Here is a 21,271-nt window from a genome sequence, read left to right on the forward strand (position 1 = left end):
ATGTCTTCAAAAGTAGACTTTATTTGGCTGGATACTTTCATGGATCAGTATAAAAAACATAAAGCCAAAGAAATTCTTCATTGGATGCAAGTATTCTTCTAAATGTTGTTCAGACAACCGCCTTGTCAGGTAAGTGTTACAAACAGAACCTCTAGAACACAAATACTCATTACTTCTGAAAACAATATATTCAATACAAAAACGTGACACTAATTCAGGTCACTTGGAAAACATTAGCGTGAGAAATAAAGGCTGAAATACGATTTTGTGCTTTCTTGCCACAAGGAAGGGCTTGATGAAAATTCAACCACTGACGTCCAAAACTGTAAGTCAAGTGAGTTGTACTGCGCAACCCAGTGGATGGCATCACAAAGTGTCTCTTCATTTACCTGTCCTACAAAACTATTCTCTTGTTCTGACAGGCTTATGTTACTTCAAGGTTGGTGACTTTGTTGACAATGTGGGATCGTCTGGGTACACACTCCAGGTCAAATTTGCTTTCATAAATTGTTGGACAAAGCTTCCAGCGGTTGTTTCGGTAGATTCCCAGGTGTGTGTACACATCTGGCTTGTAGAAAAGGGGGCATTTGACCCCTGTGGCACGGATGATGGAGTCCAGTCTTAAAACCTCACTCTCGTCAGTGAAGTTCTGGTTGTAGGCACAAATTACATGCTTTCCCTCTGCTTTGGGATTATGAGGACTGACTTTAACTGTTGAGATCTTGCCATCCAGGGCTGCTCTGGCCACACACTCCCAGGCACGGTCCACCTTGAAACCAGAGTCCAAGTGCATCAGCCACTTGCCCGTGAGCACGCCGTGGTTCAGGGCCAGCTCCTTCACTGTCTGGAAGCTGACAGGCCGGCCACTGGCCAAAAGTTTCTCCCAGCTCTCCTGGAGACCCGTAACATCCCCACGGCTGGGGCAGTAGTTGGTGCCTCGCACAGCGATCCACCCAACTGGGCTAGCACCACCTTCCTCGTCACCAAATCTGTACACTTGTGAGGGCCTGTTGCTCTCCAGCCAGCCGTCAAACTCGGACCTGGGAGTTCTTCTCGAGTCAAACACAATCCAGGGGTCCATGTCTGCAGCCATTGCCTCAGCAGCATAGGTCTCTGCCGCAAAGGGGGTCTCCACCTCGCCATCTACAGAGGCCTCTTCCTCCTCCATAATGCCGTCAGTGTAAGGCTAGGTCCTAAGTCCTGGTGCGTGTCCTGTTGAGGAGGGAGATCTAGTGTACTTTGATATTTAAACCACAGGTGCAGCCTCTGTGTTCGTCTAAAGTACAAACGCATGCAGGCGTGGACAGCTAGACTGTAGATATTTACTAATGCTGCTAGCTAGCCTGCTACATTAGCAACAATTGTTCAATAGCTAACTTCTGTCCACCACCTATTCTTTCACAAAAATAAGTTGCTATCTATTTCGTTTGTGTCTCGTCTGCAGTTTGCATAATTAAACACGCAGATTTAATTTCATGTCGCAATTTAATCTTATTTTAGCTAGCCGGCTAGCTAGTCATTTTACCAAGCGTCCACAAATCGTTGACAAATTTGGAGAAAGCTTACTCACAGCCAGCTATTGAGCACAACTTACGTTAGACCATGCACAATTATCGCACACTGATCTCAAACTATTGACGGTTAAGGCTTAAGTTAACCTAACTTAACGTTACCTGCAGATTTTGAGTTTTGTTGTCCAGTGTTGTACCGCAAAGGCGCAGCCCCGGCGGTGGTATGATAATCTCAGTTCAAATGTCAGTTTATGCCTGGTTTATCGACCAAATCACGTGCCTAGGGAGTTGCTTGTTCTTTTGATAATAAAAAATACTCAAAGTGCGCTAGTTAAGCTACGTTGTTAGAAAAAAAGACAATACCTCCCTGCTGTAGCACAATACCGTTATTTCAAGCATAAGTTATGGTATAACAGTAACGTTCTAAATTTACTTAGCAGAACGTTAAGTTACGTATCCAACGTCTCTTAAGTGTAACGTTGACAGGTTCATTGGAGTGTTTAAGTTATATTACAGCGGACATTCATTTATTGGTTTTTATTCCTTGTAGATATAAAACGCAACAAACTCAGCGTTAGTGTTTTATTAGCTCAAAATGACCGCAATGTATACATATCCTTGTACAAGTTGTGGGTCGTCGTGCGCTCCAACATGACGGCGCAGGGACCCTGCGGAACGAAGCTGACCCGCAAGGCAGCAGGGACCGAGTGACGACGGCGTGCTAATGAGTTAGCCGGTTAGCTACTGCTATCTAGTGTGTGTGCGCGCGCAGTGGATGTGATTTATATATGACATAGAATAGTACTCCAGAATATATTGTATTTTATTTTTAGGGTTAGCCATCCAGGTAATTTAAGTATGCCCAGCAAAAAGAAGAAATACAACGCCAGATTCCCTCCGGTAAGTTTAAACCTTGCTGAACCGGTGTTAAGACTAGCTAACAGTAGCTAACTGTAAAGCTAGCTTAAATGGGATTCGGCCTGTTTTTTTGACCAGGGATCGTTTATTACTAAATGTAAATTACACTAGTAACAGCACGCAAGACGTTGGTTTCATTGAATTGGCTAACTTAATGTGCTTCCCAGTGTTTGCTTAGCTTTATTAAGGCGAGTAAACTAGCGAGTCCACTAATTAAGGTTGTTTTTAGCATGACAAGCTAACGTTAGCTAAGTGAAACTAAAGGTTATAATTCTGAGCAAATCTGTTGTTTGTTGGTAATATATGAAGCAAACTAATGCGAGGCAGACACAGTGCGTACACTATGTTACAGAAAGTCTGATCAACATGACGGGAATGAAAGGTTTTAAAGATAAATGCTATGAAAGTTCTTTAAAGATGTCGACGATTCAAAAATGTGTTGTAAATTAACGTTACTGTATTTTGGTATGTTAAAATCTAAGTATCGGGCCTTGTGTTTTGATACACAGAAAGTTATCTTGAAGTCTATAACTTAACAAAAACGATGAAACTTTACAGTGTCGGTATATTCCCACTCACTGACTTACTGTAACACTACTCAAGTACATAAAACTAAACCTTTTCTCATTACAGGCAAGGATTAAGAAGATTATGCAGACAGATGAAGAAATAGGCAAAGTGGCTGCAGCAGTACCTGTTATTATTTGTATCCTTCCTACCTAAAATCTTCACAGTTCCAAGGTTTCCATGATCAGTATGTGTTTTGAATGCACAGAATGATGCCTAAAAATAATAATAATAATATAGTCTGATGTGGTTGAAACAGTTACTTGCTTAATCAGTAAACTAACAAGAAAGTTAATGTGAAATCAAGCTGAATATCCTCAGTAGTTTTGGGCTGTTGGTCAGACACAAGAAAACATTTTCTCAAGTCTTGGGTAACTTGTGATGGGCATTTCAAAACATTACTTACAGGTTAATCAGTGATCAAAAAAAAATCAGTCATTGCTAGTCTGACTCTATTGAGTAGAAGTCATGGTTTGGCACACTTATCTGTACTTAATAACGGTTAGTTATTAGTGTAAAGTGATGTTTGTTGCGTCTGTTGTATTCACTGTAATAGTAGTCACAATCAGCCCACTGCATGTTGTTGCTGTTCATGTTTTACATTTTCAAAATTGAATGTTGTTTGGGTCTGCACAGTCACAGCATAAGCGAACCTGTTTTATTTAAATAAAGGACACAGACCTGCCGCATCATAATTTCCTTTACCGAGACGTCAGCGAGAGCCCTGGAGCTTTTTTTGGAATCACTGCTTACTAAGGCCTGTCATGTCACCCAGTCTAGGAATGCAAAGACAATGACAACATCGCATCTGTAAGTTTCTGTGTTTGTGTGTGTGTCTTGATAAAAAACCTGGGCCCAGTTTCAGAACGTGGGTTTAGTATTAACTCTGAGATGAAGGAAACTGTTGAGTTTTTTGTTCCAGAAAGGGAGGTAAATTAATTAATGAATCAGTCTGTCGTCAGTGTAAGGTCAGAGACGGCGCTCTCTCTGTACATCAGAGCTTCGAAAAAAATCTATAGGCTACATCATCTTTCGTAACACTGTGACTCTGTGGATGTTCAGGCAGCTGTCAGGTTGTCAACCAGTGCCCGTAGGCTACATTATTGTTTATATAAAACATATATGTATGAAGCTTCAGGCACTGATCAATGAATACTCATTTGTCATGTTGTTTCTGTCATATTTAGCATTTCATGTTGTAGATATTTAGATTTAGTGGTGCAGCTTTACTTACTTTTTAGATTCCAAAACTGGATTAAATGTAGTTTAAAAGTAAGTTTTTGAATATGGGCTGCATATAGTATTAATGTGTTTTGTGTGTTTTGACAGACTTTCAGTGTCATTGTCGAAATGTTTATACACTGAATGCTGTTGAGAAAGAATTTTAATGTAAAATAGATGCCTTAAAAATGTATAGTCCGATTGAACATAGACAGATTTTCAACTGCATATCACCAAAATTGTCATTACTGGGTCGGACTGTGACTTTACAGTCATAGGTCCGTGAGTAAACTTAAATGTTTGATCCATATTTTCATCTTCAGTTGCTGCCACCTGCGTTTTGTCCCGTCATGTTACAGCTGAATAAATAGATTTTAAAATGAAACAATGCAGTATAGGATTCCAGCACTTCATTCATCATCATCTGCATTAAAATGGAAGCTCTGCTCTTTATTTACCCGTTGCCGTGGTGAATCATAGCACCATCCCCCACACACAGGCATAACAGAGTGAACCTACTCAGCTGAACTATCTCAGGTCAGCTGTTCTGCAACCAAATCTCAGAGTTCATCAACTCAGACTTCCGGTTTAGGCTCAGAGTTTGTCAAACTTGCTTTTTTAAACAGGCCCCTCGTCTAGATTGCACTGCATTGAAGTTTGACTAGTAGTCATCCTCTGCTCAGTTCATTCTGACTGACATGCCATAGATATATAGAGGTTCAGACAGCTGGATAATAACAGGAAATCATATTAAGGTTGTAAATTGACTGTGGATACATGTAGCTGGAAAGGTTTTATGTCTTCATTTCCTTTAGATTTAGACAAAGACACTTTAAAGCACGCTATTACACAGTACGGTATATTGCACGGGTTAGGATTGGGCCGACAGTCATCAGCCACTGAGCCCTCTATCATTGTAACGTAGTGATTCAGAAAGCATTCGACAAGGGATGCGTGTAAGCCTGTGGAGAAAGACATGTACTGATTCAAAATTGTGTGTTCACAGAAAGCAGTGTATTGAGCTGGAGCAACAGTTTGATTTCTTAAAAGACCTGGTGGCAACGGTGCCGGACATGCAGGGCGAGGGGGAAGAGAACCACACTGAGGGGGGAGGAGAAAAAGTCCCACGCAGGTATCTCTCTCCCACACACACACACACCCCAACATAATCGTATAAGCACCACGATTACAAAGAAATTGAAGAAACAGTCAATTCAAAGTTGACACCAGGAAACTAAGATCGGCAAGGTTTCACATACGTCACTATACCAGGATGATAATTTGCCCTGTCCAGTCACTCTATCCTTAATCATTTGATTAGTGAGCTCATCATTCATTCACACCACTATGTGAAAGAATTGAATCGCTCATCACAAACATAACAACACTGCTCAGATGGACGCAGGGAGGGTTACATTTGCTTTGTTACCATGTCACTGTTTTTGCTTTGTTTTGTGATTATAGATTAAGTACAAAGAGAGCGCACATTTTTCAGCTCTACAGAGCGAGAACTAATTATTGAGGATTGTAGGGAAGAAAAAGCCGAATTGACTGTCAAATCAAACCTTGGCACTGCTTCTAAATTGAAGCTAGATAGAGTGCTTGGCAGAGAATTACACGCATTAAATCAGTAAGAAGACTTCTTTTCACTGAAGAGTGTGGCTGATTCAATTGCGATTCAATTAAAAGAGGTTGTAAGCTCCAAATATTTAGACACTTTGTCTCAGATATGGGAATGAGGGATGTGCAGTCACAGCGTCTTTGAATATAAATGGCAGACAGTAATTTCCACCAGCTGTATCGGTCAAGTTATCCTCTGCAGAATTGGCTCTGTTTATCTGAATGGGCATGGTGGGGTAACTTTCCCTGCAGATTTATGCTTCAGAATGACTTTCTAATTTTTTGTTTGTTTTAAAAACTAATGTTCAGATTAGGGCTGAATTATTAATCATAATCTAATTGAAATCACAAAATGGCCTACTGCAATTTTCAAATTACAGGAGGAGCAATATTTGTGATATGTGTGTCAAAATACAAATTTAAATGAAGATTGTTGTGTTGCAGAGATGTTCTGGCCTCTGCGTCATGTTTAAGTAAAAATCTTTGTTTGTTACAGATCCCCGCAAATATCACATCGTTATTTATTTTAGTATGTTTTTAAATGAAAATGAGAATAAAGACGTAACAATGATAATTCCCTCTAGTATCACAAATTGTATCGCATTTGCAATATCAGTCAAAACTATCAATATTGCATATTTTTTCAAAATCGTTCAGCCCTAGTTTGAATGTAATTTGGTTTTGGTTTTATCAATCAAATGGGCGTTTCTGCACAAAATATTCAAATAAAAAAAATAAAAAAGTGTAAATCTTTGTCTCATGTTGTTCAAAGTACCTTCAGAAGAAGTCATTTAAAACTGAAAACGTTTTGATGTTTAAAAAAAGCTCTGTCCCAAAATTCTCCCACCAAACTGTCTTTTGTAATTATGTCACCACATAATACATTTGTTAAATCACTGTAACTGTAATATTAGTGTATTCACAGGGAACATGGCATGTTTTTATTAAAAAACTTTTACATAACGTTATTTTTTTTTGTTGTCTCCTCCAGGGGTCGAAAACCAGGGTCTGGTCGCAAGAACGGAGGGGCTGGCACCAAAGGCAAGGACAAGAAGTTGTCCGGCACAGAGTCAGAGCAAGAGGTGGGAGTTAATTTGCATGCAGAGGCAAATGGCCATCTACAGATTTCCCATTGTCCCATTCCTAAGTGTGCAATGGGACATTTTGAGCCCCCCAAAATGTTTTATATGCAAGCACATTAAATATTGTTGAAGAGAAAATTATCATCACACATAAGCAAACATTTATTTTGGTGTCTGCTATTGTCCACAAGTGCCAATCATAACATCTTCCTTAGTTTTCTTCTTAAATTCCCTGTTGTGTGCTTGCAAACCCATGCTTGCTCTCTCAGCATATCTGCTCTGTGCATTCTCAGGTTTGCCTTTATAGGTTTTGGTTACATTCCTAGTTTATGAACTTTTATTTAATTCTCTTTTGTGTGTTTTGTACCTCCATAATAGTTGTAGCTAACTGAGCTATTCAGCTAATTTTCCCTGATGACTGCCAGCCACTAAGCCAAGGTATAATAATCCAATCAATTGTATATTAATCTAGAAATGCTAACATTTACAAGTTAAAGCTATATATATTTTAATAATTACTGTATATTAATGATTATAATGCCTGGAATCATCATCGTCAGTCAACTAACTTAGCAAACTATGGTTTATTTTGAAGATTGCTAGCTGTCTTTGTAGATAGTTACAAACTAATATACTACTTCACTAGTAACCAGATCCTTCTAGTATTCGGATTAGAAACAAACAGCCAATCAGAAATGACACTTTACACTGTAACGCTCGGACCAAGCAGAGATGTTGAGGGAGCAACAGGAACACAGGGAAAGAGCAAATGAGTTAAACTGCGCGAAACAGGTTAGAATAAACAATAGGAAACATGCAAATAATTGTATTGAAAATAGAGATTTTTTTTGCAAACTTAAATGATACTTAATAGTCTTATGTGCTGAAAATATCCCATCATGCGGTCAGGAATAAAATTCAAATAAAACTCCAAGCAGTTTCAACAATTTGTGTCTGTTTGAAGTAAGAAGGCTCACTGGTGTGTTTGTTGTGATGGAAACAGGATGACTCAGAGGACAGCGAGACAGATGGAGACGAGGAGGACGGCTCTCAGTCAAGCACAAATCAGCAGGCTGCATCCAGGTTCCACAGGTACAGACAAAACCCACGTTTATTGAGATACTGTATAATCCAGGTTGTGTCTAGGTCCACAGATAACAGTTCATACATCACAATGTTCACCTTGAGTATTTGCAATTGTCCTCTCAGAGAGGGGATGTAGTACTTTGTTGCATATACATTGCAATTACGATTTTAGCTTCCCAAAATTAAATGAAAGTGATCGCCTTTGATATCGCTTAACATGCGTGCTCCGCTCATGGAAAACTCTGCTGCATATTACATCAAGTGCTTCCTAAACTTACAGCCAAGGGGCGATTTGGCTGCGTGCGCACCCTCCTGCTGCTACAGTCCCAAGAGTAGACAGTAAAGTCCATGAGTCCGCATGTGTCCGCTATGCCGCGGCTGCCGGTGCTGGTCGCGGCCCCTCTAGTCAATGCTTGGGAGTCCATCAGACACAGCTGCAGCGTGTCCCAGAAGTGTGCCAGATGCAGCTCTCGGCTCAGCTCCGCGAAGAATACACATGTCTAGTTTTGACTGAAGCCACGTCAAGCTGCACAGAGCAGATGGAACTGGGCAGGAAGTCAGACACAGCACGGCATCGATCCGGTCAATTTTCAAAATAAAACACTGTGCATACTCCCGATCATAAATCAACAAAAAACACAGTTAAATCAGACAAAAAGAACAATTTATTTACATAGCCTACTTAATCATAGAAGAAACGCACAAAGCAAGCACTGATGATCAAATCAACAAAATCTAAACATGTCAGCAAAATCAAGCGGGCAATACGCTCTTACTCTGAAGTGCTCCCTATGGCATATGCAGCCTGCAGACAACCGAACAAAACCAGGTCGCAGAGAGCCCATGCTGGTAAGCAGAGTAGAAGCACAAAAAGACAAAATAACAACAAGCCAACAATGTGCTCCGCTGCTGAAATGCGTCTGAGACGCTTCCAGTGGAAGTTAATTTGACCCCTTTCATGTGGAACCCCAAAGTGTTCAAAATTAAATTAATAAAGACATTAAGAAATTAATAATCATATTTATACATTCTGTTAAAAGCATAAATGAACCAACAGTTTGGGAAGATATTATTCAAACTCTATGATGAAATAGTTTTATTGGACATCTTTTAATCATCATTTAATTTTTTTTTCCCGAATGTCCTTTTTTCACATGTTTTTATTTCATATTGGCATTTTCCCCAATGACACTAATTTCATGTCACGTTATTTCATGTTGACATCATCTTTCAGCCAGTCATGTGCCCCCTCCATCTCTTAAGGAAGTTATCTCAATAACTGCAACCAAATGTAGCCTGTTAGCTAGAGCAACAACAAGAACGAATTCAGCTAACTAGCTTGGCCAGCAGCATGCGCACTTTTATTATTATTATTTCTCAACATCTAAATGAGCCGCTGTTAGCTAGCTCCTTTTGGCTTGAGTGACCGCAGAGAATGTCTCTGTTTTGTGTGTCTGAAGAACATGTTTAGAATCAAACTAGAGACGCCCGTCAACAGGTTTTTGTTTCGATCCAGGCCTACTCACATTAGTACAGGAGTACTCAGTACTCGTGGGTCGGACCGCACCCATCTTCAAACCCGGCCTTTGTTTTGGTCTCAACTGCACACCTGTAAGATTTTATGGCTGCATCTTGTAAAGCTGTGACGCTATCGCTTTGACCTTGTTGTCTCTAGCTAACAAGTGCTAGCTTAATCTGGTAGCATTTGTTGAGCTTGCTTAAGAGCCAGGGGACGCGTGAGGCAGGAACAGCTAGGGGAGGGAATCTCTAGGCACCTCACGATGCGATTCAGAGGGCTATGATGTGAATTTTCGATGCATCAATATTGTTTAATTTCCATGCAGCGGGTTGTGGGGAGGGGGTTGAGGGATTTGGAGGTTAAAATCCGATTGACTTTTCTGCAGTGAGACATGATCTTTCAAGAGAGAATCACTATGCATCTAAGAATCATTTTTCTTGCCCTCACCACTGGTGGCAGCACCACTCTCCCGAAAAGTGACATTATTAAATCAAAAGCGACATGAAATTAAACTTTTGTTGAGAGAAATTTGTAGTACAAAATAAAAAATAGACTCTTGTAAATGGGCGTTTTGAAATAAAAATGTGTAATATGAAAGCATCTCCTGCAAAGCTGTTCAATACTTCTTCACATAATATTACTTATGCAGTTTAGCATGTTGGTCTCATGTCTGAGTAAAGTCAGAGTCCTTTGATGTTAAAATTACCAGCACCTACTAACATTTTCGTTTTAACTTTAAATGCGTGTCTTGGACTGAACCCCAAGTAGCTCCTGAAGGCTGTGCCATCGGTGTGTGTGTGTGTGTGTGTTAGTTTCTTTCTGATGCATTTGTCACCTTGCACGGTAGCCTCTGCCGTCAGTGTATCAATATGTGTGAATGGTTGAATGTGATGTAGTTTAAGGCGCTTTGAGTGGTCGCAAAGAAAGGAGCTATACAAATACAGAGCATTTACAATTCAGTGCATTTTGGCTGCAATCACACATAATTTACATACATTATGTAAATTGACATACATGTGCTTAAATGATTGACTACTTATGATGGCACAGTTGAGATGTGCTCAACATTTTAAGTAGAACATTTAGTCAGTAATCTTTATCTTTTATTACAGTGTGTCTTTGGCTGAACATCAACCAATGTTTCAGCCATTAGTTGTTTGGTCTCTGAAATGTCAGAAAATGGTTAAAAATGTCGATCAGTGTTTCCCAAAGTCCCAGATGTTGCCCTCAAATGTCTCGTTTTGGCCACAACCCAAAGATATTTTGCTATCGTAGCAGAAAACCAGAAACATTCACATTTAACAAGCTGGAACCAGAGAATTTAGAGGGGTTTTTTTTCTGAAAAAATTAAGCGTTTAATTGATTATCAAAATAGTTGGAAATTAACAAGAACTAGAGTCACCAAGTCAGTCAAGACACTCGGTAATATAAGCAAGATGTTACAAAGCAACATCAACATTTTGCTAGGATAAGCTAACATTAGCCACCATAAACTACTGGTCACACCAGACCAACAAAGGATGTATCAGCAATTACCTGAGTGTATTGAATTGCTTATTTGTAACAGAAAGTATGTTTATACAGCAAAAAATTAATTACATTGACCACTTTCTATCGCTATACAGAGCGAGTCCCTTCCAATCTACATGATTGTTAAGTTGTTTGGTTTTAAATATGGCCACTGGAAGCCCACTGCTCTTATTATAAATGTTACATTTGTCTGCCACCTTTTCAGACAGAGAAATTTGGTGGATTACAGCCAGAAACAGGGAGAGGGCGCTATTCTTCCACTAGACACAGTGCTTAAACCATTGTGTTCACACTACTTCCTCTAAGCAGGTTTTGAGAATATGGTGTGTTCACTGTGGAGTGTGTCATTCTGTGTGCTGTTGATGGGCACGTTTTATCATTTCCTGTTGAAATTAGGGTTTTTGTAATATGGCAATAATACAACAGTGTATATAGAAGTGTATTGTATATTATTAGTATATCGTGTATATCAGAGACACACAACTTGAGATCTTATAGTAATGGCAAAGATTGAGTGAAAAAGTACTTGTAAGAGTACATTTAATTTGATTGGACATGACTCCTAACACCTGGTTTCCACCTCTGCCTGCACCCCCGCAGCTCGAACTCACCCCAGCAGTACATGCACATGAGCAGCATGGTCCCAGCGGGTGGTGCCATGGCTCCTGCCCAGCCCCAGGGCGGCATGGCCTTTGCCCCACACCCTTCCATGATGAGCGTCGCACCACCTCCCCCACCCCCTGCGCCGCACAAAAACGAGGATGACGACGACGACGAAGACTATGACTCTTAGCTCCCTCCTCTCTCCTCCTCCACCACTCACCACACACACTCTTTACGCATTATTTTTCGATTTGTTAAGTTGTTTTAGCGGCGGTCGCTCCAAGCAGAGGAGGGAAAGACTCTTCATCGCAGCCCGCTGACAGAAAAGCCCTCGGCAGCCGGCTGTAAGGGACAGCACAACAGGAGACAGGAAACTGGTTGTATATTATGTGTTTTAATTTTCTTTTTTGTTGTTGTTGTTGTTTTTCTTTTAAAAGAAAAGGTTTTATTTTATTGTAGAGGAGAATCCAACGAGGATGTTTTTTAACAAGTCAGTCGTTCTATTTTGACTATTAAAAATGGCAGTCGTCACTGTTGCCATGCGCCCTCGCAGACAGGATAGGTGTGGTTTGTGTTGCCTGGTAGCTTTTGTTTTTTTTTTTGGCACTTTTCTTTCTTCCTCAGTCCTCTGTCGTAGACATTATGAAGTGAACACATCAGTCACTCAAACCCTCAGGTCGGCTGAAAAAAATCTAAGTGGTAGTTAAAGTCTTATTATAGCCTTTGATGCTCATACAAAGTTGAGATGAGTTCAGGGCAACAGTACATAAAGTATTTGGAATGAGATCAGCACTTGGTCGAAGGGAAAGGAGGTCATCGACTCACCCATGAAGTGTTATATTTCTAGGTTATCAATTGGCTATGAAATACCGCTAGTAAGATGTGAGCCCTACTTCTCGGCTTTGTCACAACTTGCTAGTCAGTCCAATTGTCAGGCTGTAACATAAACAAGGAAGCAGGTGTATTTTTACTCTAGGTTAACTTAGCCACAGCTTTTTTGAATTAGTTTCTATTTTTAATTCACGTTTTTATCAAGAGAACTGTAAACCTTCACAACCACATCCCTGAGGTCAACCATATCAGCTGGTTATCGATTTACATTTTGTTGTTGTTGATTTTGACGCTGTCAGAGCCTATGGCCGTTTGGACCTCCCATATATTTCTTTACACGGCCATTAAATTCCCCTTATTTGCCCGTCAGATGTATACTGTGACCCCTGGACCATAACTTTGTTTTTAAAGTTGTTTGTCTCCTTTTTCCTTTCTAATTTCTATTTTGGCCAACCCTCCAATTTTGAGTAACTTTCTCCTTTATCTTCAACATTTTCCCCTCTTTTAGCTTGTTTTAAATGTATCCATTGAAAGCAGAGATGGGGCTCCCATTTATGTGTCAGTCTCGGTATGAAATGTTCCCAAAAAGACATTTGAAGTTGACACTGTATTGTAAACTTTTAACATTCTTTTTATTTTGTATGGGTGAAATAAAGTTCATATTTCAATTAAAAAAAAGAAACGCTTGTTTTGGGTTTGTTGTGTTTTCCGTATCAGAGATGAATCGCCTGAACTGCTCTCCACATCAAGCAAATCTGCACCGGCGTTCGCCTTTATACACAGTTCTTTGTTTACCAGCTGGAAGGGCAAAACCTGACTCCTGCAGCATCTTGAAGCCACATATTTCAAAGCGCTTCTCCCTTCATTTTTCAATTTCACAGGTGTGGAACACATCCTTTGTAGTCCTGCCTCGATGCTGTGCCCCCTTGCACCTTCTGATTTCTTTGCTTTCTGTTTGCATTGTGAAAAGGTACCCCATGGATGCGTCTCATGTTCATTTACAGACCAATGACTTCTGCAACCTGAAAGACAAGGGCAGGGCATTTATCCTCAACATCGCAGCTTCCTCCTGGTATTTGAATCAGATAAGTACAAGACAGTACACGTTTGTGGAAAGGTGTTCACAGAGAGGCGATTGTTGCTGTCACAGACATATCGTAGAAACTAATTTCAGAGTAGCCGGCACACTGAGTGTGTCCAGCCTTTTTCTGCTTCCTCCTGCCCTCCTATTTTTTTTAAACAGTCCATTTGCCCCCCACCCACCCAACCGACCAAGCAACCCCGAGCAGAAAAAACAACTGCATCCTTCCTGCACAAGCGTTGACTCAGCGGACTGTGAGGAGGGTGGGGTTAGCTCTGTGTGTGTGTGTGTTTTTTTTTTTGTGTGTGTGGGGGGGGCGGTTCTGTTTAACTTTAGGAGGTTGGTGTCCAAACAAATGGCTGTCGTGGGGCAGGGAAAGGGGGGGCATCAAAGGGCTAACTGAAGGAAGCGCACTGTTTCCACACAGCAGCCGGCCGGGCCAAAGGTGACCACCTGATTCCCATCACCTCCGGTGAATTCTTTGACTTTAAGTGCTCTGCACCTTTGGAAACATGGGAAAAAGGAATTCCCTGACCTTTTTCAAGAATAAAAGCCATTCATTGTGTGGTTACTTAGAAAAACAAATGTTTAAAATGCACCTTGTGTTTTAGCCATGTTGTGGCCTTGATCAGAAGGCACTGTGGGAACCAGCTCATTAACATCTGTACTTCAGGCCATTTGCTATTTTGAAATACCTTTTCGAGCATTATGCCCCTTCTTCACCATGGTAGTTGATATGTGGGATATTTTATCGAATTGTATGTACTAATAAACACAATGCAGTAAGGCATGGCTAATTTTATTTATATAAAAATCGCACATCATATTGTACAGGGGAAAACTCCTCACACCTTATATACTAATAAAAACCCTTCTGTCAAAACAAGCACACAGGAAAGAGTACATAAACCGTTCAATGATTAAGATATGAAGAAAACAGGTGCGAATTCAGCCTTGCTAGCAGCTCTGTGAGGTTGCAGCTAAATCATTATTGATGATATGACGGTATGTCATTAGCTTTGCAGGCATTTAGTTGGGTACTTTCAAAATCTAGCTGTGTCTGGCTAGTTCTCCAACACTGCCTACCAGGGCAGTATTGGTGTGTGTATCCAAAGCCGGATAGACCTTATTACTCTGTAACTATAGAGCTCTATTGTTCAAATGTAAACTAGGTTATCAATAAACATATTAAGATTATGATCAGTGTGTCATGTTTCTAATGGGACTCTGTGGCTCTTGTTTGAAATTGTAATCTTGGAATTTAACTTGATTTAAGAATGTTTTAGCTGGTATGGAAGTCCATTTCCACCAAGAAAAGAAAAAATGATTCTAAAAGTTATGAATTATAAAAATATTAAAAATACTAAATTATTTTAACTTAGGGGAGAGCCGGGACAATTGAAATGTGGGTCGAATGAACACAGCATTTTTGTCCGAGCTTATATAAGTCTGATTATGCCAAACAACCTCAGCACGTACACGGTACTTACAGGAACCGTGAAAAATCCGGTGGATACGTCACACTTTTATGGAGTTATACGGAAGCTGCTGTTTTCAATCACGGAAAGTAAACTCACTCAAGCGGTCTTTTTTTTTTAATGACAAATTGTGTTTACTGTTTCATGTGCCATGGACATTATCACACGACAGATCAACTAGTATTTTAACACCAGTGTTGTGAGTAACGCGTTACTAAAGTTACGGAATTACAGAAATGTATTGCTTTTTGCTGTAATGCAGTAATATAACGCATTACTAAAAACAAATCGGTGATATTATACCTGTTACAATCTAACTAACGTGCGTTACAACCCAGTTTAACCCGAAATTAAGTGGAGAAACGTTTCGGCACCAGAAAAACAAATCCAGGAGTAAAAGAGTAACGTTATTTCCTGTTGCTGAGATTGTAGGCAGGGTGCAAACTACGAGTGAGCTCGGCTCTTCTTAACAAAACGGTAGCTCCTCTGATGGATCATGAATAAATAGATTTGTGTTTGTGCTTTAACGATTTACTTTAATGATCAGAGAGGCTACTTACTGTCAGGTCATCCTGACCGATCCTGTCGGAGTGTCGGGAGATTCAGATAATCAATGACATTATGGCTGTACCTCGTGAATAAGTGCGCACAGGGTCTGTCTTAATGGGGAGACGATTCATTCTATTTCACCAATCTGACTTACCATGAGTACTGTATTTTTTAACATCTTAATCATGCATACATTTGTTTTCTCAGTGGAAATGGGCTTCCATAGGCTGCTGTACTCGCTATGGTAAATCTTATCAGAGGAGGACAAATTTGCAGGCTTTTCACAAACATTGCATCAGAAAGTAGATAGTAGCAGGTCAAAGTGAACTGAATTGTTGATTCAGTTTAGAAATGAGTCTGAAGGAATAGTTTGCACATTTTGTATTAAGACAATCTGCTGTACTCTTGTGCTTTTACAACAGAAAGACCCTGGAATAAAACTTTTAAATGAGCTACAATAGACTTAAACTCTAAAGTAGAATAGGGCACCAGTAAATCCACAAATGAGTTGCTTGAAAAGATGCTTGAAACTTTTCTTTGGTTCAAAGTAACACCAGCCAAAAGAAAAACTTCCAAGCTGTCTCCCCACAGAAACCTATCAGCAGCACTTTATCCTCTTTTCTTTGACCACGGGGACAGTTTTAATGAACTACGGACCTTGAGTATTTGATCTAAATGTCACTAAATTGGAATATCTCAGCAGATTCAACAGACACTTAACTGTGTATGAAATAACACAACTGTAACATACATTAGGCTACTGACATGCTGAAGACAACAACTGGGCATAAAATGTTGAAATTGCGGTCTCCTCCAGGCTGCATGTGAACGTGTGCTTGGGCAAGATACTGAGCCGCCAGTGTATGAATGTTTGTGAATGATAGTTTCTGTTTGAGCACATGGCTCAGTGTATGAATGTGAGTGAATGGTGAATGCAGATGCAGTGTAAAAGTGCTTAGAGTGGTCAAAAAGACTAGAAAGGCGCTATACAAATACGGAGCATTTACAAATCTAATGTTATTTGTATATGAAAATTATCGACAAAAGGTTACCACTGTTACCACTCTGTCAAGTGAGCCATAATAAACAAATATGATTTCTGGGGTGAATTTCAAATAAATAATAATAAAGGCCAGATTACACTGTGCCATGTTGTTAAAACTGTAGTTAATAACAATAGAACTATGAAAATAAGTGTTTTTACTCCCAAAATGTCAGACTCTCTTCATAAAAATATGAATCTATTCACGTCAACTCTACAATAGCCTACCAATGTAATCGAAAGGTAACGGATTTTATTTTAATTTGAAAGTTAACACTTCCCCTACATTCTGCTAGCTTGACGCACCTTCAGGCCCAGTTGCAAAAGACTCATCATAAATACATAATATACAGTGTGTTAGTGGCCTTTCTGTAAAAATGTATTGACTAAATGATTACGTATCATGTCATCAGAGTTGGATAGCGTTTGTCCTCAGTGTTATATTAATCAGGGATATAAACAGAAGTCAGTGTTTACTCATTTGATTCACTGCATTGGTTACACTTTGAGTAAGAAAATACTATTTACATTTTTTGTATGAACTACTGTTTACTTTTTTCTCATGCAAACTTATATTGACCCCTTAAATGAAAACTTTTGCAAACAGCATTTAAATATTCCTCTCAACAAGAAAGAAGTGCGCTTGTGTCCGAGTTTTATTTTGACAGTCATAACCGGATATGTCATTCTGTGTGGCGTCTAGCGTGACCGCGGCCTGTCATCTGACTCTTTTCCTGTTGGGAGAGAAAAAGTTTTGAAACCCCACCCTCTCTGCTGACTGCTAAGCGCAGACGTAGAAGTGGTTCGAGGTCCTGGCGACTGAACACTGACCGAGGAAAGGAATATTATAATAAGTCATGATGGAGTTATTGCGCTCTTTGGATACGGATACCGACTATAAGTACAGACCCGCCGAGCGGGACCAGGGCACGCGCTGGTTCAATTAGGAACTATCCGGGATTTGTTTTTACTGCGTGTTTTATGAAGTAAAGTACAGCAGGTTTGGAGAGCTCTTCCTGTTACCGTTCCTGAGTTTTTATGTTGCGATAGAGCCCAGCGCGTTGTGTGCTTCTGATAAGACCGTAAGTATGGACACTCTGCCGCAAAGGGATGCGGGATTTCCTGCGGTAGCGCCGCAAAGTTGCGGTCAAACGCGTTTATTGGCGATTTGGTCCTAATAATGCGAACTGGTCAGCCCTGAAATTTGTCATAAAACACTGGTTGGCTGAACTGAAAGCTCCTTTCCTGCTATTCTTCTCTGCCTCTCCGCGCTTCCTGCTTGTGGTGGCCACTGCGCTTAATGGCTAAAAATACATAAAATAAAATCAAAATGGACCGCTAAATGTAGTGGGAACCTTCATTCGGAGTTGCAGTTGCAACACGTGTGCTTTGGACACTTTTATTTTTGTCCTTAAACTTTTAGTTTTGAAAGTCAGAGCTCAACAGGTGGCGCTTTTAATTGAGGAAAGAGAAGAGCTAATTTACCCATAATAAGGTGATTCAGAACAAGAGCCTCTTAAGTATAGGCCGGTGAAATGATATTGTGCTCTGACCGAGTTTTGGGAAACCACACACCACATCACTTGAACAGAGAGAAATTCAGTGGAGACTGTGCTGCCTCTCTGGGCTTTGGAACACTTAATCAAACAAAAGCAATCGCTTGACTGATCCTGCATTTTCACATGGAGAGCGCTGCGTTTAATGTCAAAACGAATGAAAGACACTCGCCTTTCAATTATCTTTGAGTCCTCTCCTGTAGCCCGCTTGTTGGTCAAGCTTTTGAACACATTTCACTGGTCCCTGATGAACCAACAAGAAAGACAGGAAAGGGAGCGAGGAGCAATAAAGTACTCTTTTGTACTTTATTTTCAAACCCTTGGGGTGCAAAATCAGATCCAGTCAAAACATCTGCTTGAGGCTCCATGGAGCCACTGAAGAACATATTATGTCGTGGCCCACTGTCAAACTGGAAAAATTTGGAGCAGTCACAAAAAGGGAACTTCACTAACCCTGTGTGGACAGCCTTATTTGACTATGAGGCGTCCTGTAAAGATGAGCTCACCTTGCGTAAAGGTGACCTGGTGGAAGTCCTGTCTCTGGACTCTGAGATATCAGGGGACGAAGGCTGGTGGGCGGGTAAGGTCAACAACAAGGTGGGCATCTTCCCGTCCAACTACGGCTCCTTCAAGCCAAATGGCTACGGGAAGCTTCCGGGCAGCGCTGTGGTCAGTGAGCTTGGTCCGGCTGTGGTGGGCGAGTTCGAACCCGAGGCGGTGGATTTCCGGGAGCTGAGCCTGGAGGAGGTCATCGGGGTCGGGGGATTTGGGAAGGTGTATCGCGGTACATGGAGAGGCAGGCTGGTGGCGGTAAAAGCCGCCCGGCAAGACCCGGATGAGGACATCAGCGTGACGGCGCAGAATGTCAGGCAGGAGGCCCGTTTGTTCGCCATGCTCACTCACCCCAACATCATTGCGCTGAAAGGCGTCTGCCTGCAGGAACCCAACTTGTGCCTCATCATGGAGTACGCTTCAGGTGGGGCGCTGAGCCGGGCGCTGGCTGGGCGTCGCATCCCGCCACACGTCCTGGTCAACTGGGCCGTGCAGATAGCCAGAGGGATGTTGTACCTGCACAGTGAGGCCATCGTCCCCGTCATCCACCGGGATCTCAAATCCAACAACAGTAAGTCCATCAAGCCTGCATTGTCATTCATGGCAGTGACTGAACATGTATAATACTGTATTCAAAGCGGCTAAGGGCTTCTCTCTGTGTTTACAAGGCCATATCAAGAACAAAGGCAACCTTTTTAACACTCTCACCACACAGTAATGCCTGTGCTCCAGTAGAATTATTAACTCAAGCATATCATTAGTCTGGGAAATTGAAAAATCTCTTTACTTTTGAATCTGGACAATAACTGGCACAGTCCAAGTCATTCTGTAGGGGTAATATATCAGTCGTATCTACAGTTAGAGTTAAAGATCATTACAAAGCTTTAAGAAATAAGACTGTGGTACAACAACACATCTTTTTGGACCGTAGCCCAGTCATGTGACTCTAAAAGGTAGGCCAAGGCTACAGAGGCTGAAAGGCCTGCAAATATGTGTTGTTGATGGGCCAAAAAAATGCCATGCATTGCTAGGAAAGGTCAGGAATTCAAGCTTTCCGTTTCAGCACCGTCACACTTTGGACTTTGATGTCGTCTGGGGGAAGCGGGACAGGTCTTGCGTCAGTGTTACGGGCGCTCGTGGCAGACACGTACACATTGGACCTTGTCATTAAAGCTACACTGCAGAGGGATTTATCACTGATGAAGCTTTCCGCCCGACCCCCTTTTTCAAGTGAAAGAAGTGTCTTTCTCAGCTCTAACAGTGCTTTTAGCCACCTGAATTTTACAGCGGCCTCCCCTCTGTTATTATCATTCTTGGGATGCAGCATATAATCCCCGTCAGCTCTGCGGTTGTATCTGTTGCTGTCCAAAAGATTTTCAACCTCCCTCAGCTCATCCTGTCTTTTACTGCAAATCCTGATTGCCAAAGTACACCACAATAGAAAGAGCTCATGGTTGCTCCTTGCTTAACTTGGAACGACTGACACCGCAAAAAAAAAAAAAAAAAAAAAGAGTCAGTACTGTAGGTTCTGAGAATATGACCTTGGTTAGAAGCACCAGAAGGTTAAATCCTTTGATTCTCGGTTTGTTAAAAGCTAAGGATCCCTATTCAGCACATCTTAAGAATACCTGTCTCCCAGGCTACTTTCAGCATTTCCGTTTTTTTCCCCTTGAGCAACAACTGTTTCACTGGTTGATCATCCACCATTCCTCTTCCCATTCCCTCAAGCAGCTGCTCATACTCCACCCATGGCTTCTTCACCCTTGTGTCACGTTCTTTCCTGGTAATACCTCTCCACTGGAAAAATGTCTCCTGCAGCTCAAAAGAAAATAGAGTTATGTTAATATTGTGTTTGTATATCAGGCAGGCCAAAGTGAACACAATCCCTTTCTCTGTGTGCCGGGAGATTGTATCACTCTAGTGCCTCCTGCCTTCTTTTTGTTTTTTTTTTTTATTCTTCTGAATCTGTCCCTAGCCTGCCCCTACATGTCTCAATACAGCCATAACCCTGTTGTGCCACTGAGCAATATCCTGTTGTGGTAGTGGAAAGGGGGGTGGGCGGGCGGGCGGGCGGGCGGATGGGAACCGTGCGGGCAGGTGGGTGTGGGGGGTCATTTCAGCAGTTTGCAAATAATGTGCTGCTCTGTAAAAGTGAATTGCTGGCAGGTTTAACGCGCAGGTACAAAGAGCATCTGAACATAAGGGCATTTTAAAGGATAAATGCGCCCTATCACTGCTTTGCCGATGATGGGGCAGTTAGTTTGACCATACAAGATGTACTAAAGCATCAATGGTAAACCTCAGAATACAGCGTCAGTTCCTCAGAATCGTGGTGCAAGTTCTTCTTTCTAGGGCTGCCATTTTGCATCGGTGCTCTGCAGTCACATGGGGGGGGGGGGGGAAATCTGTAAACGAGGGGGCGGGGAGACCTTTTTTTTTTCCCGTTTGGAGCCTCAAGGGGACCATAACGCCATGGGGCAAAAGGATGTGGCCTTTGCCAGAAAAGTAGAAAACAACAAAGCAAT

At 41.3% G+C, this 21,271-nt stretch overlaps 3 protein-coding genes across 8 annotated transcripts in view; 2 read left to right on the top strand and 1 right to left on the bottom strand.

Annotated features, from left to right (window-relative positions):
• Nucleotide 1: 1 nt before the first annotated feature.
• lg12h11orf68 (linkage group 12 C11orf68 homolog) lies at nucleotides 2-2,250 on the bottom strand. Of its 3 annotated transcripts, none has more exons than XM_046064280.1 (2): nucleotides 2,112-2,250; nucleotides 2-1,212 (listed from the first exon to the last, which is right to left on the bottom strand). In XM_046064280.1, the coding sequence occupies exon 2, from the start codon at nucleotides 1,166-1,168 to the stop codon at nucleotides 425-427; it is 744 nt and encodes a 247-aa protein (XP_045920236.1). In that variant the 5' UTR covers nucleotides 1,169-1,212; nucleotides 2,112-2,250; the 3' UTR covers nucleotides 2-424. The 3 variants fall into 3 exon arrangements, with proteins under 3 accessions (XP_045920236.1, XP_045920237.1, XP_045920235.1); XM_046064281.1 differs by lacking the exon at nucleotides 2,112-2,250 and adding an exon at nucleotides 1,674-2,065 and having other exon boundaries at nucleotides 2-1,229; XM_046064279.1 differs by lacking the exon at nucleotides 2,112-2,250 and adding an exon at nucleotides 1,674-2,064.
• On the top strand, nucleotides 741-13,176 carry drap1 (DR1-associated protein 1 (negative cofactor 2 alpha)). Of its 3 annotated transcripts, none has more exons than XM_046064284.1 (7): nucleotides 741-1,203; nucleotides 3,063-3,135; nucleotides 3,713-3,806; nucleotides 5,224-5,349; nucleotides 6,829-6,919; nucleotides 7,923-8,011; nucleotides 11,655-13,176. In XM_046064284.1, exons 2-7 carry the CDS (start codon nucleotides 3,081-3,083, stop codon nucleotides 11,845-11,847), a joined length of 648 nt encoding a protein of 215 aa, XP_045920240.1. In that variant the 5' UTR covers nucleotides 741-1,203; nucleotides 3,063-3,080; the 3' UTR covers nucleotides 11,848-13,176. The 3 variants fall into 3 exon arrangements, with proteins under 3 accessions (XP_045920240.1, XP_045920239.1, XP_045920238.1); XM_046064283.1 differs by having other exon boundaries at nucleotides 741-1,180; XM_046064282.1 differs by lacking the exon at nucleotides 741-1,203 and adding an exon at nucleotides 1,845-2,411.
• A 4,273-nt stretch (nucleotides 13,177-17,449) lies between these two features.
• Nucleotides 17,450-21,271, top strand: part of LOC123980076 (mitogen-activated protein kinase kinase kinase 11) — a 49,755-nt gene continuing 45,933 nt past the window's right edge. For both annotated transcript variants that reach the window (XR_006827367.1, XM_046064276.1), the window contains exon 1: nucleotides 17,450-19,317. Coding sequence is in view for 1 of the 2 variants with exons in the window: in XM_046064276.1 (XP_045920232.1) it covers nucleotides 18,561-19,317 (757 nt within the window). In the remaining variant the exon portion in view is untranslated. The remainder of the gene's footprint in view (nucleotides 19,318-21,271) is intronic.

Source organism: Micropterus dolomieu, linkage group LG12, assembly GCF_021292245.1.
Source record: "Micropterus dolomieu isolate WLL.071019.BEF.003 ecotype Adirondacks linkage group LG12, ASM2129224v1, whole genome shotgun sequence".
NCBI classification, from domain to species: Eukaryota; Metazoa; Chordata; class Actinopteri; order Centrarchiformes; family Centrarchidae; genus Micropterus; species Micropterus dolomieu.